The sequence below is a fragment of the Molothrus aeneus genome, chromosome 1, assembly GCF_037042795.1.
Source record: "Molothrus aeneus isolate 106 chromosome 1, BPBGC_Maene_1.0, whole genome shotgun sequence".
In the NCBI taxonomy this organism is placed as follows: Eukaryota; Metazoa; Chordata; class Aves; order Passeriformes; family Icteridae; genus Molothrus; species Molothrus aeneus.
The window spans coordinates 146,909,830-146,936,516 of record NC_089646.1 but is presented as its reverse complement, the minus strand read 5'-3'; the positions used below and the strand labels follow the sequence as shown (position 1 = coordinate 146,936,516).

General features: G+C 35.6%; 1 protein-coding gene across 2 annotated transcripts in view; it reads right to left on the bottom strand.

Moving 5' to 3' along the window:
- Nucleotides 1-386: 386 nt before the first annotated feature.
- KHDRBS3 (KH RNA binding domain containing, signal transduction associated 3) overlaps nucleotides 387-26,687 on the bottom strand; it is a 90,173-nt gene continuing 63,872 nt past the window's right edge. The window contains exons 7-11 of one of the 2 annotated variants that reach the window (XR_010785112.1): nucleotides 23,355-23,437; nucleotides 8,002-8,060; nucleotides 4,570-4,719; nucleotides 3,138-3,194; nucleotides 387-1,127 (exon numbers count right to left, since the gene is read on the bottom strand). Coding sequence is in view for 1 of the 2 variants with exons in the window: in XM_066566702.1 (XP_066422799.1) it covers nucleotides 4,628-4,719; nucleotides 8,002-8,060; nucleotides 23,355-23,437 (234 nt within the window). In the remaining variant the exon portion in view is untranslated. Of the gene's footprint in view, nucleotides 1,128-3,137; nucleotides 3,195-4,110; nucleotides 4,720-8,001; nucleotides 8,061-23,354; nucleotides 23,438-26,687 lie in introns of those variants that run through there. The other variant, XM_066566702.1, reaches the window with a different exon arrangement.

The window sequence follows — 26,687 nt, the reverse complement described above, 5'->3', positions numbered from 1 at the left end:
AAATATTCAGAGTTTAAACATACATACTTTTTAATGGTCAGTTTACTAGTCTATTAAAAACTGCCTTACTCAAGATAATTTGATTGGTGCCACAGTTAATAGGAAATCTTATTTTTATCCACACCCCCACATCTTCAAAGCTATTTTTCAGTAGCCAGTATATGGAATCAGAAGTTATGAAAACCTGTTGAAGAGGCAGCATTTTGGTGTGAAACTGTCAAATGGTATTGTTTATGCTCAAAACAGCAACAACACAGAGCAAAATTATACTTTTGTTGGCAATAAATTGAGATTCAGTGAAGAAAAATGCATCTGATGGAACCATAATTGATGAATGAGGCACACATGCTCTGCAAGCAGTATTTATGAAAAAGAACAGAAGAAAATAAATTATCAGAACTTTATTTCTGTTACAAATTATCACAATCACAAGTAATATAAAACAGAAAGCACTGAGGAAACATGACTGTTGGATACAAGATTTATCAAGGTGTAAAAGCCTCATCCAAGACTCTACTACTAGAAAACCTGCGACTGTGTATTAAAGATTCCTATGCATCAAACACCAAGTGAAAGAGAATAAGCAGCATAGTATAATTGACAGGGATTAAACACCTTCTTTTTATACAAGTTTTTGAAGGAAATGGAAGTTGGAGCATTATTTCTACCCAAGAATCTTGTCTGGAGCAGACTTGTTTACAATTAGCTATTAAAAAAAGCTTCAGCAGAAAACACCAATCTTCATTTTAACTTATCCATGTTGTTCATACATTAGACAAGCTATTTCCAGAAGCATTTAAGTTCTAGTCATGAGACTTCACACACTCTCTCACACTTGCTGCATAAGGCTAAAAAGAGTCACTAAAGGAAAGGAGGTCGCATTATTGCTTTGTAAGAGTATCTTAGATGGAAATTCTTTATTGAGCTCCAAATAAAACATTGTTGCATCACTATACAGTTAAGAGTTTCAATATACAATTATTTTTAAAAAGTGTATGCTGTTATACACTTTAAGGCTTTCATACAAGAAATGCTGAGCAGGATTTTCATACTCGGTCTCGTCAGTGTCTGAGCATACAGATAAGTACAGTGCTCTAAGCAGTCCATAATTAACATGGCAGAAGTTCCTGAAAAAGAGCAAAATACACTTTATTTGTATATATCTTGAGACTAGAGATCATGAATTCTCTGAAGCCTGACAGACTGCAACTAGAGGAATCAGACCATTCTGCATATAATAAATGTATGTGGATCTAGGCAAGCATTGCAGAAACTGCTATCATTGAAATTCAGTGGAAATTTTATAAGAAGATTCAATAAAGGCAAATTATTGATATTATGACCATTAACATGACTTTTTGACCAGTAACATACAGTAACAGGCCAGTGTCAGAGTGCAAAACTCTACTAGAATAAAAACACACCTTTAAGTTTGTCACAATGGAAAAAAGGCTGCCTTCTACATTGCTTTTCTTTCATGTAGAGACCTTTTAGATTATTTTTCCCTCTGCTCAAGATCAAATTGATTTAATTTAAGCTATTACTCCATAGGAAAAAAAAAATACCCACAAGAGAAATGCAATAGCAGAACAATGTTAGTGCATGCTTTGAGGAAATGCCAAGATAAGTTTTGCACTGCAAAAATATAGTTTTGAAGAATATCCAATACCATTTGTTTGAACTGATGTAGTTTATTGTGCACACCATAGGACATGAGAATTGATACTTTCTTTTTTTGAAGAGGCATGGAAACCCATTTTCTTAGGAGAAATAAGATGTAGAGCATTGGAAGAAGGAAGACTTCATTCATATGGTAATCATTCAGTGGCGCACTTAGAGCCTCTATTTTCAGGGAGACACTTTTTTCCACCCTGAAGGGAACCTAAAACAATTTAAGGTTCTCTAGGACTTCAGGCAGAGTAGCAGCGAAGTGGAAGAAATCACACATGCTGATCACACAGTCATCCTCCATACTGGAGGCAATAAGAAAATATTGCATTAAATAAATGAGAGTTGGATAAACAATACAGAACACTGAATCCACTTCTGATTCACTTATTTATCTACTAGCCACCATTGCTACTAGGTATTTTAGTTTCAACCCCTGAAGTTTCGTTCTGTTTATTTAAAATAATACATGATGTTTGTAGATGAACACTTCCTATGTAATTCATCATATTATGTGATTTAAGATGTGACCAGGAGAGATTGTGCCAATGTTTATAAATATTTTTAAAAGATGTTTATATATTCAGTTTTGCCATAGCAATTCTAGCAGCTAGTATTAAATCTTTCCCCTCTGAGCCCCAAAGGGGAGAAATCTTCTTCAAGCTCTGCTACTCTCAGAGTCCTTTGATTTAAGCCCTTAAAACACTCAAAACAGTTCTAAAGCCATTTTGTATGTACAAAAGGTTCCTTTAGCCTGTGACAGCAGCCTCTTAAATTTACTGCAGTACACAGAGGCAGGGCAACTTATGCAATATTTCACAGTATAAAGCTCTATTTATCTGAGCCTTGTCAACTAAAAACACTGAGATCATGAGGTTAGCAGGAAGAATTACCAGTCCAAGTAGAAAAAAATCTGTTTTATTTAAAATATACACCATCTGAGCATAAATACAGTTAAATTATTTCTTACTTTGTATATTGAATTGACCAGAAACAGTAGAGCCAGCTATTCTTCAGCTAATGTTTCTTAATGGATTTGTTCTCCTTCAATTAAAGCCAGAAATCAGTCTGCTACTTGTGCAGAAATGCCTGCTTTGAAAATCAGTTTACAAAATGTATTTTTCATATTTTAGACATGTTTGTTGACCAGATTAGAGTTTTAAATTCCTATTTGAAAACTACGAGCATCAAATTACATTTGCTTTCTTCAGCTTCCCTTGTCCAATCGAAGACTTAATTGTTCGAGATGTTGCCAAAGCTATGCACACCCTTCAATAAACTGCCAGGGGAGTGTCCACACACTGTGACAGCTTAAGGTCCTGATTAATGAAAGTTTAAAACTATTACTTTTCCTACCAGAATTGAACTCAGACAGTGACACATAACTTAAAGCTTTCTGCAGAATTAAGCACCTGATCAAAAGTTCCATTATCTATCTAATAATTTCAGAGATGAGTAAAGATACCTACCAGAGCATCAGAAGATTAGGGTTTTTGTTCTCTTGGCTGTCCAAGGAGGTGAGTTTCCTGACAAGAGAGGAAAAAAAAAGATGTTTTAACTAAATTTCAAAGAATTTAAAATAAAAACTAAAGAAAACAATGTAAATCAAACTGTAATTAATAGAAGCAATGCTTAAAAAAAGGCTTTAGATAACATTTGCAATGTTTAAGTTACTAGAATTTATGGAAAAAGAATATATTACAAACTATTGGTTATGAGGTTTTACAGTTGTTTAATAGGGAATAGTTTGTCCAAATTTAACTAGCTAAGCTAAGGCTTTTTAGATGACTAACACAAACTAAACGTTTTAAAATGAGAATTTAGGTGTCCTCACAAGTCTTTCCTACATTCTAAAATGAAACTTTCTAAGTTGTAGCCTCCCTGTTTTTATTGGTTATATTAAGATAACTTAAGTGAGATTAAAATCTTATTTGATTTATTTACCTTTGGAAATGAAGACCGTTTTAAGGGTTATCCTCTGCCTCTGACGAAAGCGACCTCAATTAGTCAAGTCAGAAAGTCTTTAAAAGCTTTGTGTTTATTGCTTCCAGCACGGAGCGAGGTGGGTCATTAAGGTACCAAAATTCTCATAAAAATTCCAAAGTTGCACTAGTGAAAAAATGCTCAACAAGGTGAAAACTAGTCACATCTTTTTCCAGAAAATTCATTAGCTATTTTAAACCATTTTTAAACAAAAGTATTTTGATTTAATGTGGCACTCAAGCAGATCCATACCATTGGGATATTTTAAACAGCATTTATATCTAATGTGAGTATATAGAGAGATACATTTAGGTTTAAACCATTTTGTTTTAAAAGAAATTGCACAATGTTTAATATGAGCCTTTTATGCTGATCACTGTTAAACACTTCTCCCTGTTTACTACTATTTATGAAGTTTTATTGTAAGATAAAGCATAAAATTAATCTCACACACACTGATTTTCTTTCAAAAGTTTATTTAGTATCAAGCAAGGGTAAAACTTTGCTTAACACTACAGAACATTTCAAGACTTGAGTTACAAAATACCACATTATTCGCATTTGTAGTTTGCTTCCCTTTTTACGCATGTTTGCAAAGAGAAAATCTAGCAAATGGCTGAAAATAAAAGCTAAAAACTAAATTGTTGAAAACCTTTAAAATAAAAGGTTACACTTATGTTAAAAAGAATGGACTAACGTATTTAGTAAACCTATTTTTTGTTTAACACTAGTTAATCAAAGGTTATTTTTTTGATCACCTATTTTTTCAAACACAGTTTGGAAATAACAAAGTTCCTTGTTTTACATATCTTTCTGTCCAGGTTGTTCTTTCAACAAAATGTTTAAAGTTCAGTCCATCCATTCAGAATTTTATGCACTTTGAGTTAATAAAAAGGGTTTGTTCATAGAAAAAATTACTTTGAACAGTATACAGGACTGGTGGAGATTGGATATTTCACAACATCAGACAGTACAATCAGTATCTGGCATATGGCTGGTCTCTGTAGACTCCTTTTGTTGTCCTTGCAGAAGGTGTCTTGTGTCGTGAGTTGGTCCATTCTTCTTGCCCTACAAGGAAAAGAAAATATGGTCAGAGCCCTTCCAACATTCTCAGATGCTGAATGTAATTCTTCTTATCTGTGAATCAAGCAGCCACATTCTGTTGACAGAAACCAAGGTGTACAAGTCTAACACTTGAAACAAGAAATCTGGGTACAGCACATCTATCTGAGCTATCCCACAGTGATTTCTCAGCACACAGGAGCAGGGAACATGAGAGGATAATGGCCAAAATATCTACAGCTGGTGGAAATTCAGCTGGACCTGATTGTTGCAAATGCACAGAAATGTCAGCTCCTGTAGCAGACACAGCAATAATTGCAATGGGATGAAATGAAGGCATGAATTATGTATGAGGAAATAAGCTGCCCTCAGAAATAAGTTTCTCTGCATCAGTGCCAATTTAGGCCTAATTCAAACATGCAAACCAAGCCTCAAGTATCACTACAAACACCTGTGGCTTTTAACATGCTAGGGCCAATATTCCATTTCTCTGGAGGTAAACACACACCTCCTCTGAAATGCAAGAAATAGGAGCTATTAAAAAAAATATATTAAAAGAACAAGTAACATTGGTTGCTTGAATTTTGGCTATAAAATAAGTCTATAAAAAAAGCTTGTGCTGTATTTAATGATTCATAACCCTACCACCTTTTAATGGTAATAAATATTTTTAAAAGTAGCAATAATTATTATCTTAAATGAGGGTCAGACCTACTATGCCAGGCAGTTGCAAAAGGGAAAACATATAATTAAAGGCAGAGTATAAGGAAACAGTACTTAGCTACGCTTTAATGATGTAATCAAATCAGAGTACTATGCCACATCTGTGAGAACAAAAATAAAAAAGCAGCACTAAAGAAAAAGCCCAAAAGAAAACACACATTAAAACAGTGTATGTGTTTCCCTATTTATTTTTGCTAAACTGCCTTGCCCTAAACAGACAGGTGCTCCAGTGAGCCCAATGCAATCCAGAAACTAAAGGTGGAATCCAAATGTATGGCAGAATAAATGTAGACATCACTTTGTCTTTAAAAAAAAAAAAAAAGAACTCAAAAGAACCCCTGCAATTTGAAGGCTGAGGTAACTTGCTCTGACATGAGATATCTGAAATTAGATGACAAGGATCCCATATGTCAAGGGTTCAGTTTCACAATCCCTTCGCAGAAGCCTCATCCTAACTACTTTTTAATAATGTAGGTGGTAGGTGGCTGCCTGCAGAGTCCAGGCTATGAATCATACCCAGGTGGCCAGGACATTTGCCTAGGAGGTAAAAGGAACAAGTTCAAATTTGGTGTAAGGCTGAAAGAATTAAACTTTCACCTCAGGCAATTTCCAGGGGCATCTGGTAACAACCTCTCATGCTTCTTCATCACACAGAAAGCAAGATTTACATTAAAAAAGACCCTGAGCATAATAGCACTGGAAGCTGACTGAGAGGAAGGAATTAAAAATATCCTAGGTTTTAAACACTGCTGCAAGAACTGATTAAGTTAAAAGTCTTGGTTACAGTTTAAGGGGAATACTTGCTCTTCCTCAAGCCGTTGAACAAATCAGCACGGTAGAGTTATCTTACTGTTTCTCAGTTTTCATTTTGGTGCTGTTCAGGGCGCCAAATCCTAAAACCACTGATATTCTCCCTACATCCTCTGGATTGTCACCTCAGTTTCTCAAAGGAAAAGTTGAGATACCTCCTGGGAATCTGAATTTCTTCCCAGCCACCACTAGACAACTACCTGCTCACTAGGCAGTGTTACTAATTTTGTTCTTTACATACAGTGAAGATGGTTATTAATCTCTAACTCTGCTTTTAAGGGATATACTTAAGAAATAAAGTGTGTAACTATTTATATGTGCAAAAGCACAGTGGCTTCAACCCATAATCATTCTTCAAGGTATTTATAGTTTTTCTTTCAACTTGAATAAACACATCACTTATTATTCTGAGTGGCTGTACTTTGATAAATAGAAAACCAATTTTAAATGCAAAAGAAATGTAAAATCCATATTTTCAACCCTAAATATTGCAATCAATATCTCTCCCCATCAGTCTATCTACATTAAGCAGTTTCACACATTTTTCCCTCATCAATTTTGCATTACTGAAATAGTCTTAAAAATATCAGGTTTATAATGGCAAACAGTTTATTTTAATGCTGAAATTAAGATTTAAGATATATATCTATCCAACACCAACTGAAAGTGCTGGGGGACAGGGGAATTTCAAGTGACCTCTTCTTTTGATGAACTTTCTCCTTAAGCAAAAGAATTAGTTTAAGCAGGTATATTGGGCAAACTACTGCATTAGGTGCATTTATCACAGCTTAGTTAAGGTCATTTTAGTTTCAAGCAGGAAGCACTTCCACATGGAGTTAAAGAAACAGACCTCAGAAAATTTCAAGTAGAGCTCTGAAGTTATTGAAGCATTCATTACTCAGAATCACATCTTTTACACAGGTTACTAACAACCCTGAAATGTTTGAGATTTAAGAGACCTAAATTGTATTTCTCTGATCTCTAGCCAGAGACTTAACATTTCTTCCTTAATCAAAGGTGCCTTTTAAAATGCTTTATGCTTCTAACCCGTAATAGATTTCTTTAATTAAACCTGTCACTATCACACTTGTATATTAAAAAAAAAAAAGAAAAGAAAAAAAAAGTGATCTTTACAACTAGCATATGTTTTTTTGCTTCATTATGCATTGTTTTGTCTCTATACAGAGTAACCCCCTGCCCTCATGTCTATTAGCTACCTAAAGTACTTCCCTAACCTTTACATAATGACTCCCTGCTTGATTTCCCAGGACTGATGCATGAAAATGAATTAAAACAAAAGGACCATACAAAGCTAAACCACACTCAATTAGGCCCTAGTTCAGCTGGGAGCTTCAGCAGATTCCTTCCTTGTACCAAGTCTCAATGCAAGCTGTGCCACACCACAGGCATTTGGCTTTTGGCAGCCAAAAGTTCCTGTAAAAAGGTCCTCCACCCCCATTTTTTTTTCTTAAATCTTACTGAATGAGACATGAAAAGGCAGCATGCATCGTGATTTAAGTTTTATTTTCTCTGCATCTTTGGTTTTAGTTTCCCATGACTGCTTTAGCTAACAGACCACAGAGGGCATTTTTCTCAATAAGCACACGAGAAGCTCTGACATCTCAGGAATCCCTGAGCAGCCATTGCCTGCTGCAGGACTAAGCCTTGCTTGACAGAAATTATCCTTTCATTATGTTATTTTTTTTTTTTCCAAGAGTCTGTTGCTGCAGTGATTGAGCTGATAAGGCCACTCACCATAGGAGTCGTAGGTGTCTTCACTCAGTCCGTGGCCATAGTCGTAGTAATCTGCTCCACTGCAGGGCAAGAGGGGCATGGAGAGAGCAGGGAAGAAAACATGAGAAGAAATAATTACACATTCTACCTCTGAAAAGAGAGCTTGAGGGATATAGCACATGCCCTAAGAAAAGTAAGTATCCATGTGGCAGTGACAACTGAGGTCCTGCTTGTTTATGGATTAGAAACTGTATTTAATTTCATTCAGGATTTTTTTTTCATCACTTGGTTACTCATCCACATTGTAAATGTGGATGTGGGAATTTTTTATTTAAAATTATAGTCGGGAAAGTTAAAGATCTTACAAATATTCATGAAAAAAATGGAGATGTAGGTACTGAACCAGTCATTCATCTATACTTTCCTTGTCATCACTTACTAGTATTTTGCTTTTATATCTTCAAAGATATATATCTGATAAGAATGCAATAAAAGGCAAATATTTGGTGATTGGAAGGTTATACATCTGCTGCGTGTACAAGTTCCAGTGTCTTCAAAACAAGACAGCAGAACACAAATATAAAGGCTGTCATTCTAACAGGAAGAAATGACAATAGGAACTATGTTCAAAGATGAAATCTGTAGTTGTTAGGATTCAAAAGTATGGATGAATGCCATAATCATGGCCTAAAACAGTCCTCCCTTTCATAAGGGTTTTTATATTTGTATTAAGACCCCTAAATGGAAACTGAAGAACGGCCCTTATTACACATAATTCCATTATGCTCTTGTATTTCATCCAAGTCTACCTACGTGTAGTCTTTAACACAGTCTGTAGAATATGAAAAACAAGTGCCTAAATAGTTCTTTTCCTTTTATTTCTAACCACAGCCAGACTCAGGGCTGACAATATTTGGAAAATACTCTATGACATGATGCTATCAGATCAGTAGACTCTTAAACTTTTTATTTCCCTTAATGGATTTATTCTGCAAGGAAAGACCTTTTCATAGCATCACCTCCTGAGTGAGAAGGAAATCACTAATATATGATCACTAGCAAGTAATTACTAATATTGACAAAATGTTCCTAACATTAGATTGATTGCTAACAAAATAAACACCAGAGTGAAAATAAACAATTTATAGCCTTAACATGAATTAGTAGGTAAAGCATTTATATAAAACAAACAGCACATCACAATTACTTCTGAACTGACAAAAGACTTTATTGTGCTTGAGTTTGTGTTTATTTTTGTTTTTGGTTTTTTTGTGTTTGTTTTTTCCTTAAACTAAACATTTTAAACTCCTCAAAATAACCAGGACAGAAAAAAAAAATACAGTTTTGATGTGTGCAAATGCATATCTAAAAAGTCTGGATGAGTATTTTTTCTTGCTGTTATAATGCTTCCTAAAAAAAACTTAACCAACTGAACTTTGAAGATCCACAAAGAATTAACCCTACAAATCCATTTCTTTATGGATTCTCAGGTGAGGAGGACCCCAGAATAATGGTAAAGTTTGAATAAGAAGCATTTTTTCCCTGCAGCAGCCAGTAATAAAAATCTTTATTCTGACAATGAACTGAAAACCAACATTCACTATCCTTCCACGTTGAACTTATTTATTTTAAGACTGTGATCGAGTTTAGAAGTCTAAAGCAGCTGAGCTCCATCCCTGTATCTGTCAATCCTGTCAGAATGATTTTGTGGAGTCTCATGTCATAGATCTAATACATCTATTAAACAAAAAAATGACTCACTTTACAGCACACAAACTGCAAAACAAATAAACATCAAAAAGGAAGGAACCTTTCACTTATACTGAAAGTATATATACAACTCATCTTTATTAACAGACAAACCCTTCAAAATTAATAATCTGTTTGAAAAGTACAAGGTACAATGGGAAGGAAACTTGTCCAGTGCAATTCAGTACTCCCTGCTCTACTTCATTCATGTTCTATGAATAATGCCAACATTCTCCAGTCAGCTCTGTGTTAAACAAGCCCAAAGCTTCAGATGAGAAAACCTCAAGACCCAAAGAAAAGGGTACATAGAGATGGTTGTAAGGAGGTCTAGGTGGGGAAAGAAAAAAAAAAGAAAAAGAACAGAAAAAAAAATTTAATTTGTTAAAGAGTCTGAATAAATATTCCATGATGTTCACAACTAAGACTGATGATAATGTGGTTGAGTTTTTTTAGAATTACAGAAAATTCTAGTCCTGTGTATGAACTCACAGCTTATAGAACTGTATTTTGTCTCCGAGCAATTGCCTTCAAAAAGCAAGGTTATTCAAAGCACCCTAAAGCAATACTAAACTTCTAAATTTCAACTCATTAACTGAGTTAACTGAGACTATTAAGGTAATTTCTGCTACAAAGACTTCAGTAGCTACATTAAATAATTCTTCCTGTGGACAGAAGATATGATATACATTTTTGCTTTAAAATCACCCTTTACATTTAGACTTTTTATATACATTCTCTGACATCTTAGCAGTCTGACTGAAGAATATTAAGCTTTTTACTTCCCTTAACTGATTTATTCTGCAAGGAAAGGTCTTTTCACAGAAAGGCTTGGGTTGGAAGGGACCACAAACATCACCTAATTCTATTTGCAGGGACACTTTCCACTACCAGGTAGGTCAGGTTGCTGCTCTTCCTTTCATTTTGTCTCATAGAAATGTAAAAAAAAAAAAAAAAAAAAAAGTCCACAAACTCAGTTAATTTTCTTCTTTATCTCAAGTGACTCCCTCTTTTCACAAAAAAAAAGGAGAAAACATGACATGGATTATTCCCTTTTGAACTCAACACAACTAGACATGGACTCTGCTTGGAGTTCTTTTGTTTTCATACATGAATTGTCCTCATGAAACCACTTTATTTTTCTTCATTTCCTATGCATCTACTTTTTTAGATAAAAAAATTGGATTACATGCTATATCCAGCTCCGTCATCAAGCATCTTCCTAATCATCAAGTAAATGGTACAAGTGCAATTAGCACTGGAGTATCAGCTATGATTCAGACCTTTTGCTTATATCCCTTCTTTTTAGCTTCTTTTGTATTCCCATTCCAGCATAATGGCTTTGGGTTGACAAGAGAGAAGACAGAGATGCCAAAGAAAAATTGCTTTGATTTTCTATGTCAGCATAAAAACTCGAAACCACTTAATGCTATGGAAGGATCAAAAAACAACAATAAATGTAAGTATGTTGTTTCTAATTGCTGAGGGCTGGGCAGTAATCCTACAACGTTCAGAGGAAGTGTGAAATGAGGCTTAAAGAGTGTAAGTAAGGCCAGGGGAAGAGTCTGTTTTCTGTGTTAAGAGAAAAAGCTTCAGACAGAAAAGAGCAAGCTCAGATCCTAGCACAGCAGTGCTGATGAAACAGAAATGCTTCTCTATGGCTTTATTTAGTAAAGAGGACTGGGAAGCTTCCTGCCATTTCTCTAGAATCACTGTGAGAAGTATCTTAAAATACTTTAATTTAGAGGTATTCAACATAAGCCTTCAAAGGCCCTATGAAAAATGACCTCAATTTCTCAGGCTTTTCTACTAAGCTGATTTGTTTCTGAAAATATCTTGATGAACCATAATAGAATAAATGTTTACAAAAACCAAATAGGAATAACTGCTCTCAACATGATGAAGTCTTAAGGAACTTTACCTTTTACACTTAATTAACTCTTAGGTTATTTTGCCTAGAGACTCTGGAATATTCTCCTAGGACAGATATCAGCAATAGGTTCAACCCACCTCTCATGGGTCCCTCAGTACAAGACAGACATTGAGACACCAGAGTGTGTCCAGAGAAGGACAGCAGAGCTGGGAAGGGTCTGCAAAGTCAGTCCTGTGAGGGGCAGCTGAGGGAGATGGGTGTGTTTAGCCACAAGCCTGGAGAAAAGGAGGCTCAGGGGAGACCTTACTGCTCCTGAAAAGAGATTGTTTCCTGGGAGGGGGGGGTCAGTCTTTTCTTCCAGGTAACTGGAGATAGGATGAGAGGAAATGGCCTCAAGATGTACCAGGGAGACTCAGACTGGACATCAGTTAGAATTTCTTCACTGAAAGGGTGGTCAGACATTGGAATGAACTGCTGTGGGAGGTGGTAGAGCCAACATCCCTGGAAGTGTTCAAGAAATGTCTGCATGTGGCACTGAGTGCTGTGGTTTAGTTGACATGATGGTGTTTGGTCAAAGACTGGACTCATCTGGGAGGTCTTTTGCAACCTTCATGATCCTATGATTCCATACCAGAAGAGGTCACCAGGCTATTTTTGGGACAAGCTTAAAACAGGCAGATCAACCACACAGTCCAAGTGTACCTCCAAAAATGCACAAAGGTAGTAAAAATATATTGCATTTAATTCACGTGATTGCCACAGCTCTTTACATTTGATACAGGCATCTTTTAGAATGGGCATTATGACATTTCTGTGTTTGAAATAGAAGCAGTATGGCAGGGAGCCTGCTTGCTAAGGGAAGATTAAAAGGTCTCTGACTGAAAGCTCCTTGTTTATTGGAAAATCCCAGACTTCAGCACTGACAAGCCCAGTTTAAGCACCAAGTGATCTGAAACTGTCTTTGGCTTCTGATGAAAAACAGCCCTTGCCAACAGTTCAGCCTCCAGTAAGGCTTATTAGGGAAAAACTGACCAAAATTTTGGCTTTTTCACATGAGTATCAGGAGTAATTTTGATTCCTTTAGGTAGAAACCAGGACAGTTTCAGAAAGTGACAATAAAACCCTTGCAAGCACCAAGGTTTCCTTTTGTGCCAAGGGAAGATCCAACAAGCACCATCCTTTGTGCTTCCACCCAGAGTTGCACAGAACAACAAAACATAAAAAGCAAATGAGGATTCTCTCTAGCAAGAGTTCTTATATGATAGACCCTGATTGATATGATCACATCTGAAGAGAACTCTTCCATAAGGATAAGCCTCTTTCCATCATTCCTGTCAGATCTTCAGGCCCAGCTACTTCTGACTGCAAAAAGCATCTGCCAACAGCAAACAGGAAGAGCACCCAAGACAACAATCACTGCAGTGAAGCTTCTCATAACTCTGTAATGTCTTGAACATTGGGTAGCTGTTCTCAATGCTTCTGTGGATCACTAGAATATCCTATTCTGGAATCCAGCTTACAGCAGGACAGCAGAAATCCAGAGTATCAAGAGGAGACCCACATCTTTTCTTGCATCTTGTAGATAAATTTTTAGTTAATCCCCAGTTCTGCTGCTACTTAGTAGTACATATTTTTATCCCTGCAGCTCAGTTTATATCTGTCAAACAGATAATGATCTCAGAAAACAACTGAGACCCCTAAAAGAATGCTTTGTAAAATACAGAAAAATGACACCATCTTCTTTGAATTACAGCCTACTGTACTCTCAAATGGATCATACAAACAGCAGATCTGTTACCTGTAATCCTAAAAGGTGACCAGAGTGCCCTCTCAAAGATCCCCTTAGCTATCACTATTTAGGAATTACTTTTTATGGCAGAAATGAGCAATGTCACTTCTGAATTTGAAATGTCCTCAGAGGCATCTGCATTCTGGTGCTACCTACCAGGCACAGATCTATTAGGTATTTCTAGCAGAACTCTACACAGTTGCCATGGGCAGTTTTACCATGTGAAATGTCCACTTATTTCTGTCTCAACTCAGTTAGTCTTTCCTCGCTGCATTCTCACGCCACCTCTCAAGAGAGGAAAGGAAAATGGCAATTAAAAGAGGTGACTGAAGCGCATGGTACAAATAAGGTTTCTCAGGAACAGCAGCAGCAAGAGCTACAGCTTTACCTTGAAACTATGAACAGAACAAAGCAACAAAACATCCCTCAACCTGAGAAATGTTAACCAAATTAATGTCAAAAATTCACTACATTAAATAAGAAAGTACCAGCAGAAAAACTAAAAACTCAGGTTGCATAAATTCAGCATTTTGGTTTGGCTGGTGAATTAGAACCAAGCCCCAGGCACCCTACACCTCATCTGTCTGCTTTGCAAAGCAGATTTTGAACTGCTACCATAGGAAGCTAAACTTGATGTTTTTAACTATCTGGGGGTGTACCAATCATATTTCAGCTGCTAAATGGAGAAAAAAGACATGACACGACATGAACATCAGAAAAAGATGTTTTCTTCCCTCTCTCTCCAAAAAGACAAATTACTCTGGGCAGTGCAAGCAGCCCAGTGAAGAACTGAGAGATATCAGCCAAAAATTCCTTAGACTATTCACTGTAATACTAGAAAGATCTGGGGTATTATTCCAGGTAATTCTTGGTTATCCCCCAAGTTCTGCATATGTTGTTGTCAGAGATCCAAAATGATGTCACTTGTCACAGACTGGCGTATGAGACAACACTGCCTCTAACACACTGCCCTCAAAAAGGGCACAGGTGGTTTGTCACAATTCCATCAGCACAAATACTGCTCCAGAAGATACACATCATACATTCTTGTACTTTTAATTTACTCAAGGAACAGTACAACTTTCAACAATTTTCTAAAAATTTGGGGCCTTACAAGTTGAAATTGAAGAACATTTGAGAGAAAAGGTATCATTCCATTATGGTTTTGTAAAATTCAAAAATAATGAAAGTACCACCAAGGAACACATTTGGTAAAAGAAAGTTTAGGTTTAATTGTTTTCAGGGCTGTGTAATCCTAAGCTTTACCATGTTCATGATCTTTCCAGTACTTCCCTAATATCCTTTGCACCAGCAGGGTCCAAACCTTGCCTCTCCAAGTACAGCAAGGCAGGACTTGTCTTCCTAAGGACAATTCAATCCATTTAAGTGCAAGGACTCATTTCCTGGCCTCACGTGAGCTCCACTACTTCTATCCATACTCATGTTTCAGGTGCTTTACATACAGCACTCATGATACAATTACACCAAGATAAATGTGGTTGTGATTGTTAGTAATACATTATTTTTCACCATCTATACCTGAACTATATCAAAATCATGCTTAAAAGCACAATTTACAGCCCTCAATATTTCTACTGAAATAAAATACAATTAAGACCATTATAAAGTTTTCCTGCAACCATCTCCAATTTTTAGTTGCCCGATTAAAGTAGGTATTTCCTTACCGACAGAAAGAAGATTTTTTCTTCCCTTGAAAAACAAACTGAATACAACAGGGTGCTCAGAGAGAAAACTGCACCTTTCAATTACTTCTAGTAAGCAGCCAAAGTGTGTTGACTGTCAACCAGCAAAACAGTGTCAAATCTTCCTCTACAAAAACATGTTCTGTAACGAAAATACGTTCTGAGCTGATGCAGCCTGAATTCTCATTCAGCTAATAGGCACTGGCTTCCAAGTGTGAGTTTCCAGGGAAGCTCCTTCTTCACCCCACACCAGGGAAAAAAGAAAGTCTTCCCTATATAGATATATATGCCATTCTCTAGTCTGCAAATGAAAATTTAAGATGTCCTTTCTCTAGTCTGGAGAGAATATGTAGTCTCTTTTCCTCAACTTTGTATCTCTTAACCAAATTGCTGGAAAGTTAATTATAATGTGAGATGCTTGAGAAGTCCTTTCTAAATAAATAACTTTAATTTGTAAGATTGATTATCTGTGCTCTGTCTCCAAAGCCCATATATCCAGCACATTTCTACAGCATCCTGCTGATGCCTGGCAACTGGGTATTCTCCTTTTCTCTTTGTTACCTCCATCCTCCAAGCTTAAAGAACCTTATTTTTAAAACAAACTGTAGTTAATTTGAAGCCTTTCTTTAATTAAGATTTTTTTTAGCTATGACTGATTCCACTACTTACACTAATGGGTACAACACAGCACTTCAGGTTTACAAAATATTCCCTGTAAATGATTTTTTTTTCTATTTTGGATTATCCACTTTGACCCTTCCCTTCCTCATGTTTTCACTTCTGCAATCAGTCAAGGAAAAAAATTCAAAATCCTACCAACTACTAATCCTATTTAATTGTATTGTGGAATTCAACCACCAGGTTTAAGATGCTGTAAAATCACCATAGTAAATTTAAACCAATCATGCAAAATGAATACAGTTTTATTAAATAATGACTTTTCTTGATTCCTCAATACTTGTAATTTGATGTTACTGGGTTTTTTTTTTTACTACTTTAACTCCTGCATATTAGTTTTTCTAGCCGTTTTCTAAGTTTATTTCCAAATGCATTTTTACTTGTTTCCTAAATAAGGAGGCACAGACACATTTAAATTTAATGGCAAAATTAGGAAAAAAACAAATGAATTTTATTTTTTATAATTAGTAAAGATGAAGAGTAATCCTAACATTTATTAAACAGTGAAGCCATCTACCAATATGACTATGAGGATTCCATTTTCCAGTTTTATGAGTGCACCATGAGATATGCTTGTGTTTTTTCCATCACTGCAGTGGAATCATCTTAGTCATATTCCTTTTGACTGACATTTCAGACCAGATTTCTGTAAATCAATTTAAGAAAAATTAAAGTACACTAGATTCACAATTAAACCTATTTATGCTACTAAGGCACTTCTGAATAGTTTACCTTGTCACATATTAACATGTGAAGGAAAAGGAAAACATCTATCTAAATCTGAAAAATTAGATCTGAAAAACTGCAGTAAATAATCTCTTTCAATAATGTAAGGGCAAAAATTAAGCAGGATCCTACATGTCAGGATTTTCATTCAAAAGCTACATTAGCTTATTTATGCTAATGCTTCAAGGCTTTATTTTACAGAATTATAACCTCCAGTACACTCTGGTACATACCAGGTGTTCATAAACAATAGCAACACAGAATGCCAACCCTTTGCACAATCCCCAGAAATCAAACTCCTGCAGACTGATTTGATTTATAAGTCAAAGCATGAAATACAAACAGCTACAAGCATTAAAATGGAGAGAACTACATCTTGGAAAACTACAGTAACAGACACTCATTTGCATATAATGCATATTTATACATCCTGGAAATGCATGATTGCTGACAAACTCAACAATGTAAATTTAAAACACTGAGCATCACAAACAAACTGTTAGTAATTAACTTTCAAATACCAATAGCAACATCTCCATAAGCTAATTTCAAATCCATATGCTCAGCTCTTCATGAAAATCCTCCTATTAAACAGGAATGTCATAATCTTTTGTATGACTACTAAGCATAGTTTCAACAAACACCTCAAAATTTGAGCTCCTAGTGGGAAATGAGGAGGGTATTTCCAAGAGCTACATACCAAGAATCAACTTCTCTTGTAACTAAAGTGCCTCTGGAATAATATAAAAAGCAGTACTTAAGGATCTGAAGGATTTTAGCAAATCAATTTAGTTGTATTCTTCAAGCATCAGTTGAACAATGGCCACTACTGGATTTCAAGGTGTTTTTCCAAGTCCTTTTCAACCCAACATCCAGTTTCTCCACTGTTAGATAACTACCATAAGCTACCAAACACAAAATTCCTCAAACCTTTCACACCACAGGGTTTTTGTGCATAGTCTTCCCCATTACAGAGAAATTTTCTGTCTTGAATCAGTCACTTTTGAAATAAATGGTAAATAAGATAATGGATGATAAAAGGAGGCTCAGGGGGAACCTTATCACTCCCTACAACTCCCTGAAAGGAGGCTGTGGAAAGGTCTTCTGCCATGTGAGAAATACTGGATATTGGGAAAAATTCCTTCACTGAAAGGGTGGTCAGGCACTGAAAAAGGTTGCCCAAGAGACTGAAAATCTTAAAAGAAGTGTGGATGTGGCACCTGGGACATGGTTTGGTGGTGAGCATGGTGGTGCTGGGTTGACAATTTTATTTGATCTTGGAAGTCTTTTCCAACCTGAACAATTATATAATTCATAACACCGTATTTTTAACATGCCTAGGACTTACCACAAGGGCAGTTATGTTTTTATACATTTAAGTAAATGATCTAACAAAGCTGCAGTGTGTAATTCTTACTTCCCAACACATCAGCAATAACCACAGAATGATTTAGTGGCACTGAATAAACTTAGGTATACTAAAAAGAATTTGCCAGCTCCCTCAGCTCAGATTAGGTTAACAGTCTGGCTCCAAAGCTCACAAGCAACTTGCAGGGATTTGAATTTATCACATTTTGGTATGATTGGAAGTGATAGTAATTACTGCTAGATATGCACAAAGAGCAGTTGAGAAGCACTGTTTAAGTCAATGACAAAATGGTTGCTGCCAAGAGAAATCTATAGCAGTATTAGGTAAATGTGGAAACCACAGAACAATGCAGAAAACTGTAAACAAATCCAGCAATTTTTCCAAGTCCAAATTTTCCCATTTTTATGTGTGTGTTTAGATTAAATTCTGCAACAGAGTGAAGGTGAGATCACCTCGACTGAGGATCTAAAATACTTTTAAAATTATGAACTATAATTAAACACAAAATGACATTGCTACATAAATGACTCATTCTTGTCCCTGACTAGGCAGTGGCATAGAGGTACACAGAGTGTTCCTCTTATAGTTTACGCTTTTGATCTCTGTTGTAGGCTGAAAATAAATCTAGAAAAACCTTTTCTTTTTTTCCTAGGCAAAGTATCCCACTTTAAATGCTAGCAAGACAAGCCTAAAGAAATTCTTTGAAACTTCTGAGTGCATGAAGCAGACAGATGGGGTTTGTCCACATTCTTTTCTGCACTACAGTAACTGTATTAGCCATCCTCTCTCAACAGTAAACTTAAAAGCACACAGTAAACTCTCTAATGCTACTGGAGAGGTAAGAAACCCAGCCCCCCTTTCTCAGCAACCTTGCCACATAATCTGGATTTCAGCACCAAACCTCATTCCCTGGCATGTTAACTCTCTGCAGCATCTGTCACTGCTATGAATGGTTGATCATAAGTACCTCTGTAGTCATCTCAATGCCATTAAGCAGATGGCAGCGCTAAATCCAAATGATGTAGTACATCTCCCTGGTGGACTTTGTTTCCATACACCACCATTATTCTACAATTCCTCAGTGATAAATCTTATGTATTCTAGAGAACATTAAACTGGGAGCTGACAGAGACAATTGATTTATTAGCATCCATTTCCCTTTGCCTCGCATTTCCTTATTGTCCTGGCAAACACTTGTGTAGATCATGTACGGAGTCACCAAGGGACCAAAAGCACTTTGGCTCAATTTGAAGCCTATTTCAGAGATTTAAAATAACTAGGGTTTTTTCATGCTGAAAATGTTTAAGCTACAATTTTAAATGAAGATTCAACTAAATCCTCTTGATTCCTCCACAATACTATTAGCTGAATTTTCATAAGAAAATTGTTCTAGCATTAACACCAGGCCATTAAAGCACCCCCAACTTTCTGAAATAAATCCAAGTAAATAATTAAAATTTTAGACAGGCTTGGGAAGTCCTTTAAGAGTGAGCTAAATTGTGTAAGCATGCATACATGCTGGTGACAAGACTACATGAGTCTGACATAGGCAAATATCAGCACCAGGAGTCACGAGTTTGGCTTTCACAACTCTAATTCATATTTTACCATAAGATCCTGCCAAGGCTTTTGGCACACAACTGCACACATGAAATTAATAAATATGTATGTAGGAGAAATTTTATGAAGGAATTCCTGATTACATAACGTGCCCTTGACTGCACATCATGTAACCCTAAAGACACATTGCATATTGGTGCATGAAGTGATAGAAGAGGATATGGCTTTAAATTAAAGAAGAGAGATTTTGATTAAATATTATAAAGAAATTCTTTACTGTGAGGGTGGTGAGGCACTGGCAGAGGCTGTCTGGAGAATTTGTGAATGCTTCACCCCTAGAAGTGTTCAAGACCAGGTTGGATGGAGCTCAGAGCACCCTGGTCTACTGGAAGTTGTCCCTGCCCATGGCAGAGGGTTGGAACTAAAAGATCTTTGAGGTCCTTTCCAACCCAAACCATTCTATGATTCTATGAAGAATTTGCTACTCTGACTTCCAAAAAGTGCAATTTTTAGAAAAAAATTTTTAGAAAAAAAATTTTTAGAAAAAAAATTTTTAGAAAAAAAATTTAGATAGTTTTGGTTTTTTATAACAAGACTAAACAATCCAGTTTATTAAACATCCCAGCTTATACTGATAAAATTACCAACAATCCCTCTGCAAAAAACTATACATGTAATTTAATCTTCTAAAAATCAATTAGATATCTAGTAAAGCACAGTACAGCTTCAAGGGATGTTTTAAGTCTTTTCTACCATAAAAAATAATTCTGTTAAAGGACATCCTGAAGCACTATTTGGGGCTTTGTTCCATGAACAAGCAACAGTGGATAATAAAATGTTCTAAAGGAAAACAACATTTTTTATAGGATTACAGGGCATTAAGATAGATAACTCAAAATTCTCATGTTTCTCTCTCTTGTTAGTGCTGTGGCAGGTTTTAACTCCAACTTCAGCTTGCCAGGCACAAGGAAGGATTCACACAGTGTTAAATAAAATACCATTAAACTTGTAACTGCTCATGATTTAGTGTCAGCAAGAAGTTAGTACATAGAATGGAATACTTTATTTGCAGAACAAAGTCTCAACTACCTTAATGCGCACAGAAATACACAGTTTCCTACTCTTCATATCTAAACATGCCACTCATCCTAATCCAACTCACATTTGGCCATTTATGGGAAATACACTTGAAATGTCCAGATTAAAAGAGCGATAAAAGAGAGTCACACTGTGTGGTGCTGAAGACTGAATTTGGAGAATGCACTCCTGTGCACCTGCAGCAACAGATTTGCTGTCATGCAACCTCTTAGAGATCTCCAAAATTCCTAAAGATATTTGAGGTTCTATTCCAAGTTTCTATCTTTAACAGAGGAATTACTAAATAAGCCAAATATTTAAAACAAAAATGAAAATCTTAGCTGTTTCTGCCATATCAAATATCCTAATTGTACACTTGTGAGCATTAAGCCCTGTTCCTGCACTCAAACTTTGTCATGTACTAAAAACTACTGCAAGTAATTTAAAGAGACAACTCATTTTCAGTTGACTACCTATTTCTCATATTTCCTCTTTAATACACGGTATCAATAATATCACAGTATTTCTACAGGAATCAGTATCAGAAGACATACGAGAAATACTATTACTTCAAGATTTCTATTTTCAAATTAGAAAAGGAAAGAGTAAGTTATTTCCACATGCTGGTCACCAAATTATGAATTTTAAACACATCACTGCTTTCCATATGCAAATGCAGTTTCTTTCAATTTTTTATGAGGGCAAAAAATCAAGAATAAATAAGGCTAAACTATGAAAACAATGCACTTTGCCTAATTTCCTTCATAGTAAAGGCATTGTAATGCTCTTAAATATGATAAGTATCTCATTTTGGTTACGGAATGATATTTTGCAATATGGGCTACTACTTGAGATATTCAGATTAAAGACAGGAATTCTGGTCTAGGTAGCTCAGATGGCTGTTTATAGTTATTATTTTTTGCCTGCCAATACTATCCTAAAAATCTTTCTGCCAAGCCAGAGAATATGCCAGAAAATGAGTGTTGATATCCTGTGAGGAAAGTGCAAGTGAAAAATTTCTTGCTTTCTTTTTTCACAGAGCACTAAATAAAATTTGGGGGAAAATGTCAAATAATCATCAAGATGGTAACAAATTTGTTATAATCTAACAATACATATTTTGTGAAACTATGGGCAAAATATAAAGTAAAGCAATCATTTTATGAAATATCTCCTTCTAGATAGCTAAGCATGTGCAAATGTATCTAAGAAAATTTTACACATTCTTATGTATTAATCCTTCACAAGAGCAATTTCATTCCTGGGGAGATTTGCTTTTTTCCTAATTTTAGTTTAAAGGAAAAAAAACTCAGTGAAAACCTTAATGTGGGGAAAAAAAAAATCAAATCCAAGTAATGTTTAATTTTGAATCAGGCAAATGACTCTGTAATGAAGTCCAAATGTTTGTGTGCAATAACCCCATTTACCTACAGCACAAGCAAGAAGGCAGAACAGAATTGCAAACATAAAAGTTGAGGACTATTTTGGCAATTGTCTTTTGGGGGGAAAAAAATCCATTACCAGCAACTGTTCTCGAAATGTAACACTCTACAGAGTCTCATATTTTGAAGTTTCTACACTGCAGATTTCTTAAGTCATATTTTTATTAAGCTTAGTGTCTGTACGAGCCAAGTATCAGACACAAAGTTAATTTCATTATTTTAGTTCTCAACAGTAATGACACTTGAACTTTCCACTATGGTTTTTCACATTGACTAAGCTGTTGAGCACAGAAAAATATTCATTTACACAACAAAACTGAAGTTGGGTGTGATAACACTACAGCAGAGCAGATGCCAGGTGTAAACAGCTTTGTTCTCAACTTTGCTAAGAACAATTCTGTACTATTTCAGATAAAGCTGCATTGTAAATCTTACATATTTAGCAGAAGGTAAAAGAAATCTGCATCAAATACACTTTTCAGTTTAATTCACTACATGGGATTTATCAACAGAAACCTCAGTAACCTTACCTCAGAGGCAAGTCATAACTTTGCCATAGAATTTCAGGACATTGTCAAAGACTTTAAAACATATACTACTGAGCAAATTATGAATGCTTGGTCTGAGAGAAAAAAGAATGAAAATAAATTACAGCTCAGTAAAAGGTGGACAGAAGTTCTGTTTCCAGAAGTGGAGATGATCATCCAAGGTGCTATATTTGTAATGAGATTTTTGCCATGAAGTTCAAACCACATAAAAGAAGTAGTTTTACTTCACAGCATGTTTCCCATCATTGGGTCATATTGCGTTTCATGGAGTTGCAAAATAATGACTCCTTTAAGAAATCAAAATTAAAAAAAAAATCAAAAGTGCTTAAAAATACTTCTGAAAATGAAGTGGGAGAAGGAAAACAAATGGCAAGAGATTCAAATTTGTCACAAGGAGTCCCAGAGGAGTAAAGCAAACTGACAGGTGTATTTGTTTTACAGTCAAATACAGGTAAAATACTTGAATATAACTTTGTAAAAGTAGTAAGAAAATTTAATCAGTTGTGTTTCAGAAAATTTAATAACTTCCATAAAGTTTTTTTTTCCTCCTCTCCCCTCCTTACCCATTTGTCCCTCCCACTGCAAATCTGAACTAAATTTCCCTGAATTTTCTGAACTTTTGAAAACTTTGATTTAGGATTTGGCATCACTAAAACTAGTACAAGTTTTCAGTTCTGTTTTTCAGCCTCTCAGAAATTTAACTTTCATACTTATGTAATATTAAAGACAAGTAACTTGGGGGTTATTTCTAAAATCCTCTCAAAGTTTTTGCTGTTTATGATGAAATTGAAAAACTCTAAGTAAAATTAACTGGCCAACCACAGAATTTTTCAAATGCATTTACAGTTGATTTGGAGGCTTACCTTTGTGCTTGAGTGCTATAGCTGTTATCATAGGAATCATAGCTTTGTTCATCATAAGCAGCTCCATAGCCATCATCATACTCCTGAAATGATACAAAAGATGCAATAAAATAAAAGATGCAATATTAACTTCAAGCACACTCCAGAAACAGAGCAGTAACCCAGTTCTACATGTCAAAGACGACACTCTCCTGAACTGTATGTATAACATATGAACACCGTGAAATGGAAAAATATGAATTTTGAGATTCCTCCTACCTATACATCTTGGACCATAATTTCTTTAAAGATACTTTAAGCTATTGGCAATGTGCTTTGGAAAGATTTTTTTTTTTAGTTAACACTGGCTTGTGCAGATGACAGTACAAGCATTTCATGTCTCCATGTTCTTGAGTTTGAGTGAGCCACTGATCTTCAAAAAAAGCTCTGGGAAGCATCTCAGGAGTCAAAACATGTGAATAAATATTTTACAACTGACTCAGGTAGCTGATTTATTTCTGGACAATAAATTCAATTCTATGTAATTTTGGATAGGAAAGGACTTCCCTAGAGATAAGACTAGCAAGAATGGTAATTTTACTACTCTGAATGCCCTCTGAATACGCTTCAACTTGTGGGAGTTTAGCACTGGAGAAGAAACTATGAGTAAGGATTTCCTACTTCTCTCCACATTAGTCACACATTTAAGTATACAATAGTAACACTCTTCTCAAAGCAGTGCTGTATTTGAACACCAATTTGAAGAAACTACTGACCCCAGCCATATAGAAGTTTAAGATAAAAACAAGTGACAGTGATTATGTCTTTTCACAGAGAAGGATGAGCTATACAAATCTGAAGAACTGTCATCAATTTACTGTTTTGTCCAGTAATAAACCTAAGTGAGATAAACACAGGAAAAACAGAAATGGCACATTGATTCCTAGGATATCCTAATACCTAAATCCTGTCTAAATATGCCAAAGACCTCAGTGGATATTTAGGAGTATGTTGCCAGACAAGAATGACCTAATGAGAAGACACTTTGAAGACTGGAAAATCATCCTTCATATACATATATATATATACATACACACCCATATACATATATTTATTTATATATATTTATATATATTTATATATATATTTATATATATACGTATATATACATATATATATGTATATATACTTATATATACATATATATTTATATATATGTATATATATATATACATATATATATATACACATACATATATATAAATGGTGTTTTCTGAATAAGTGTGTATCCAGCTCTAGCAATTAAAGGATAAAGCCTCATGAAAGAGCCAACATTATAATAAATGGAATGTTTAAGGATCTTTCAGCAGTGACAGAGAACAAAACCAACAATCAGTATCAATCAATTTAGGTAGGAACGACAAATGATGGATTGTCTAACTCTAGTAGAAAACATCTCCAATGATGGGAATCTGACAGCTTGCTACAGCAGAAGGCATCCTCAAAACAACTGACAGAAAACCTAATTTCCTATGAGTTTTTAGCAAATTTTCCAGTCATTTGAAATTGCTTCTATGGAAAACAGGCAACCTGCCTATCAATAGGGCTTCACCACTGCTAGATCACTGCACGTGATTGTTTCACAGCAGTAATTAGGAGAAAGGTATCTGTGAATATTTGCCAGCACAGTTGAGTAAGTTTTTTTAGTGCTTTGGAAGAAGAAACTAGGATTCTTTCAACTGTCAGTTGCATGGGGATCCATGAATAAATAGTCACTCAAAAAAGGAAATGCATTTTGTCCTTCAGTAATTCACTGCCCTAAAACTAAAAATTAAAACAGATTCTTAGGATTTTCTTGCCCATCAGATAAGGCTTTTCTTGATAAGTGACAGACTAAACCCCAACCCCAGGGCCTCCTGGCAGTTATTCCAAACAGGCATTTTATTATTTATTGATGCAATACAGACCCTGACCAACAGCAGAAGCTGCCTGAGCCAATTTCTTTGCTCTGTTCCAGAACACTTATATGACATTCGGTCTCCTCTCATAGATCTCCCAAATGTGAACTAGCCATCCCTAAAACTTCCAAATCCCTTCCACATCCCTTCCAAAGTTCAAACTGGGCACATCCAGCAGTGGCAAGAAATAAAAGTGGAGGACTGAAATTAAGCTTTTAATGTGTTAGAAAAGCTTTGTCCCTGAAGAATCATTAGAGACCTCTTGAGCAATCAGTCCACTCTTTCACATTTATGTTAAATATTTCACTGAAAAAATGAATCATGAAAGAAAGATGGTAAGAGACTGCTTTGAAGTTATGGTGTTTCTATGACTTCTTGAAAACAGAGGAACAAAATAAATTTGAAAAGAGAAGATCCTTCATAAGATGTTCAGCAGAACAAAAGGAAAATTTGGGTGAGGCCCATTCTGTATCAGACTGAACAAATTCATTTATTAACACTTGTCTTCCAGAGAAGTTTTGCCCAGGATTCATCACTGTTCACCACTCCATGTGTTAATAAGCTTATAACTGCTGAAATTAAGCCCTGCATTATGATATTGCTGATGGTGGTTCTTAGAAGCCTTGTATGGAAAGATATCTGATTTGTGGTTTATATGTGGGACTCCTGTCAGAATTAAAATTGTCAGCCTGGGCTTTTGAGATTACTATATTCTACTTAAATAGATCTATTATCTTTTATTGATGCATTTCATAGAATCACAGAATGGTTTGGATGGGACATTAATGATGACCTTGTTCCACCCCCTGTCATGGAAAGGGACACCTTCCATGTGTCCAGAATTGATCAGGTTGCTCAGAGTCCCATCCAACCTTGAACACTTCCAGGGATGGGGCAGCCACAGCTTCTCTGGGCAGTCTGTGCCAGAGCCTGACCACCCTCACGGGAAAGAATTTTTCCCTAATATTTACAGTTATAAACCTCAAAGTTTACACTAAAAACAAGATAAATATGTGCAACATGATCCAAAAATAAAATAGGTTTGCTCTCAATAGCTTGTTCTGTTAATAAATAAGATATTCAAATTCCAAAATATGTGTTTGCTCTGCACAATTCCTTTGAAGTAGCAATTAGGCAGGAGCAGCTGAAATATGTTTCAGAGCTTTCCCTGAACTAGGTCTGACAGTATTTGCTCTTAGTCATGCAGTATTTGAAAACTTTCTCTTTCAGGAGGTTACAAACAAGGTCAACCAAGACAGAATTTTTATAATTTTAAATTAAATTCATGCTACTTGGGTATTTTCTTTCTGAATAAGACCTCTAGTGGCTTCAGTGAATGTTTTCTTTAACTTTATTTAGTATTTAGGTGAAATATCCCTGGCCATCTGGCACATTT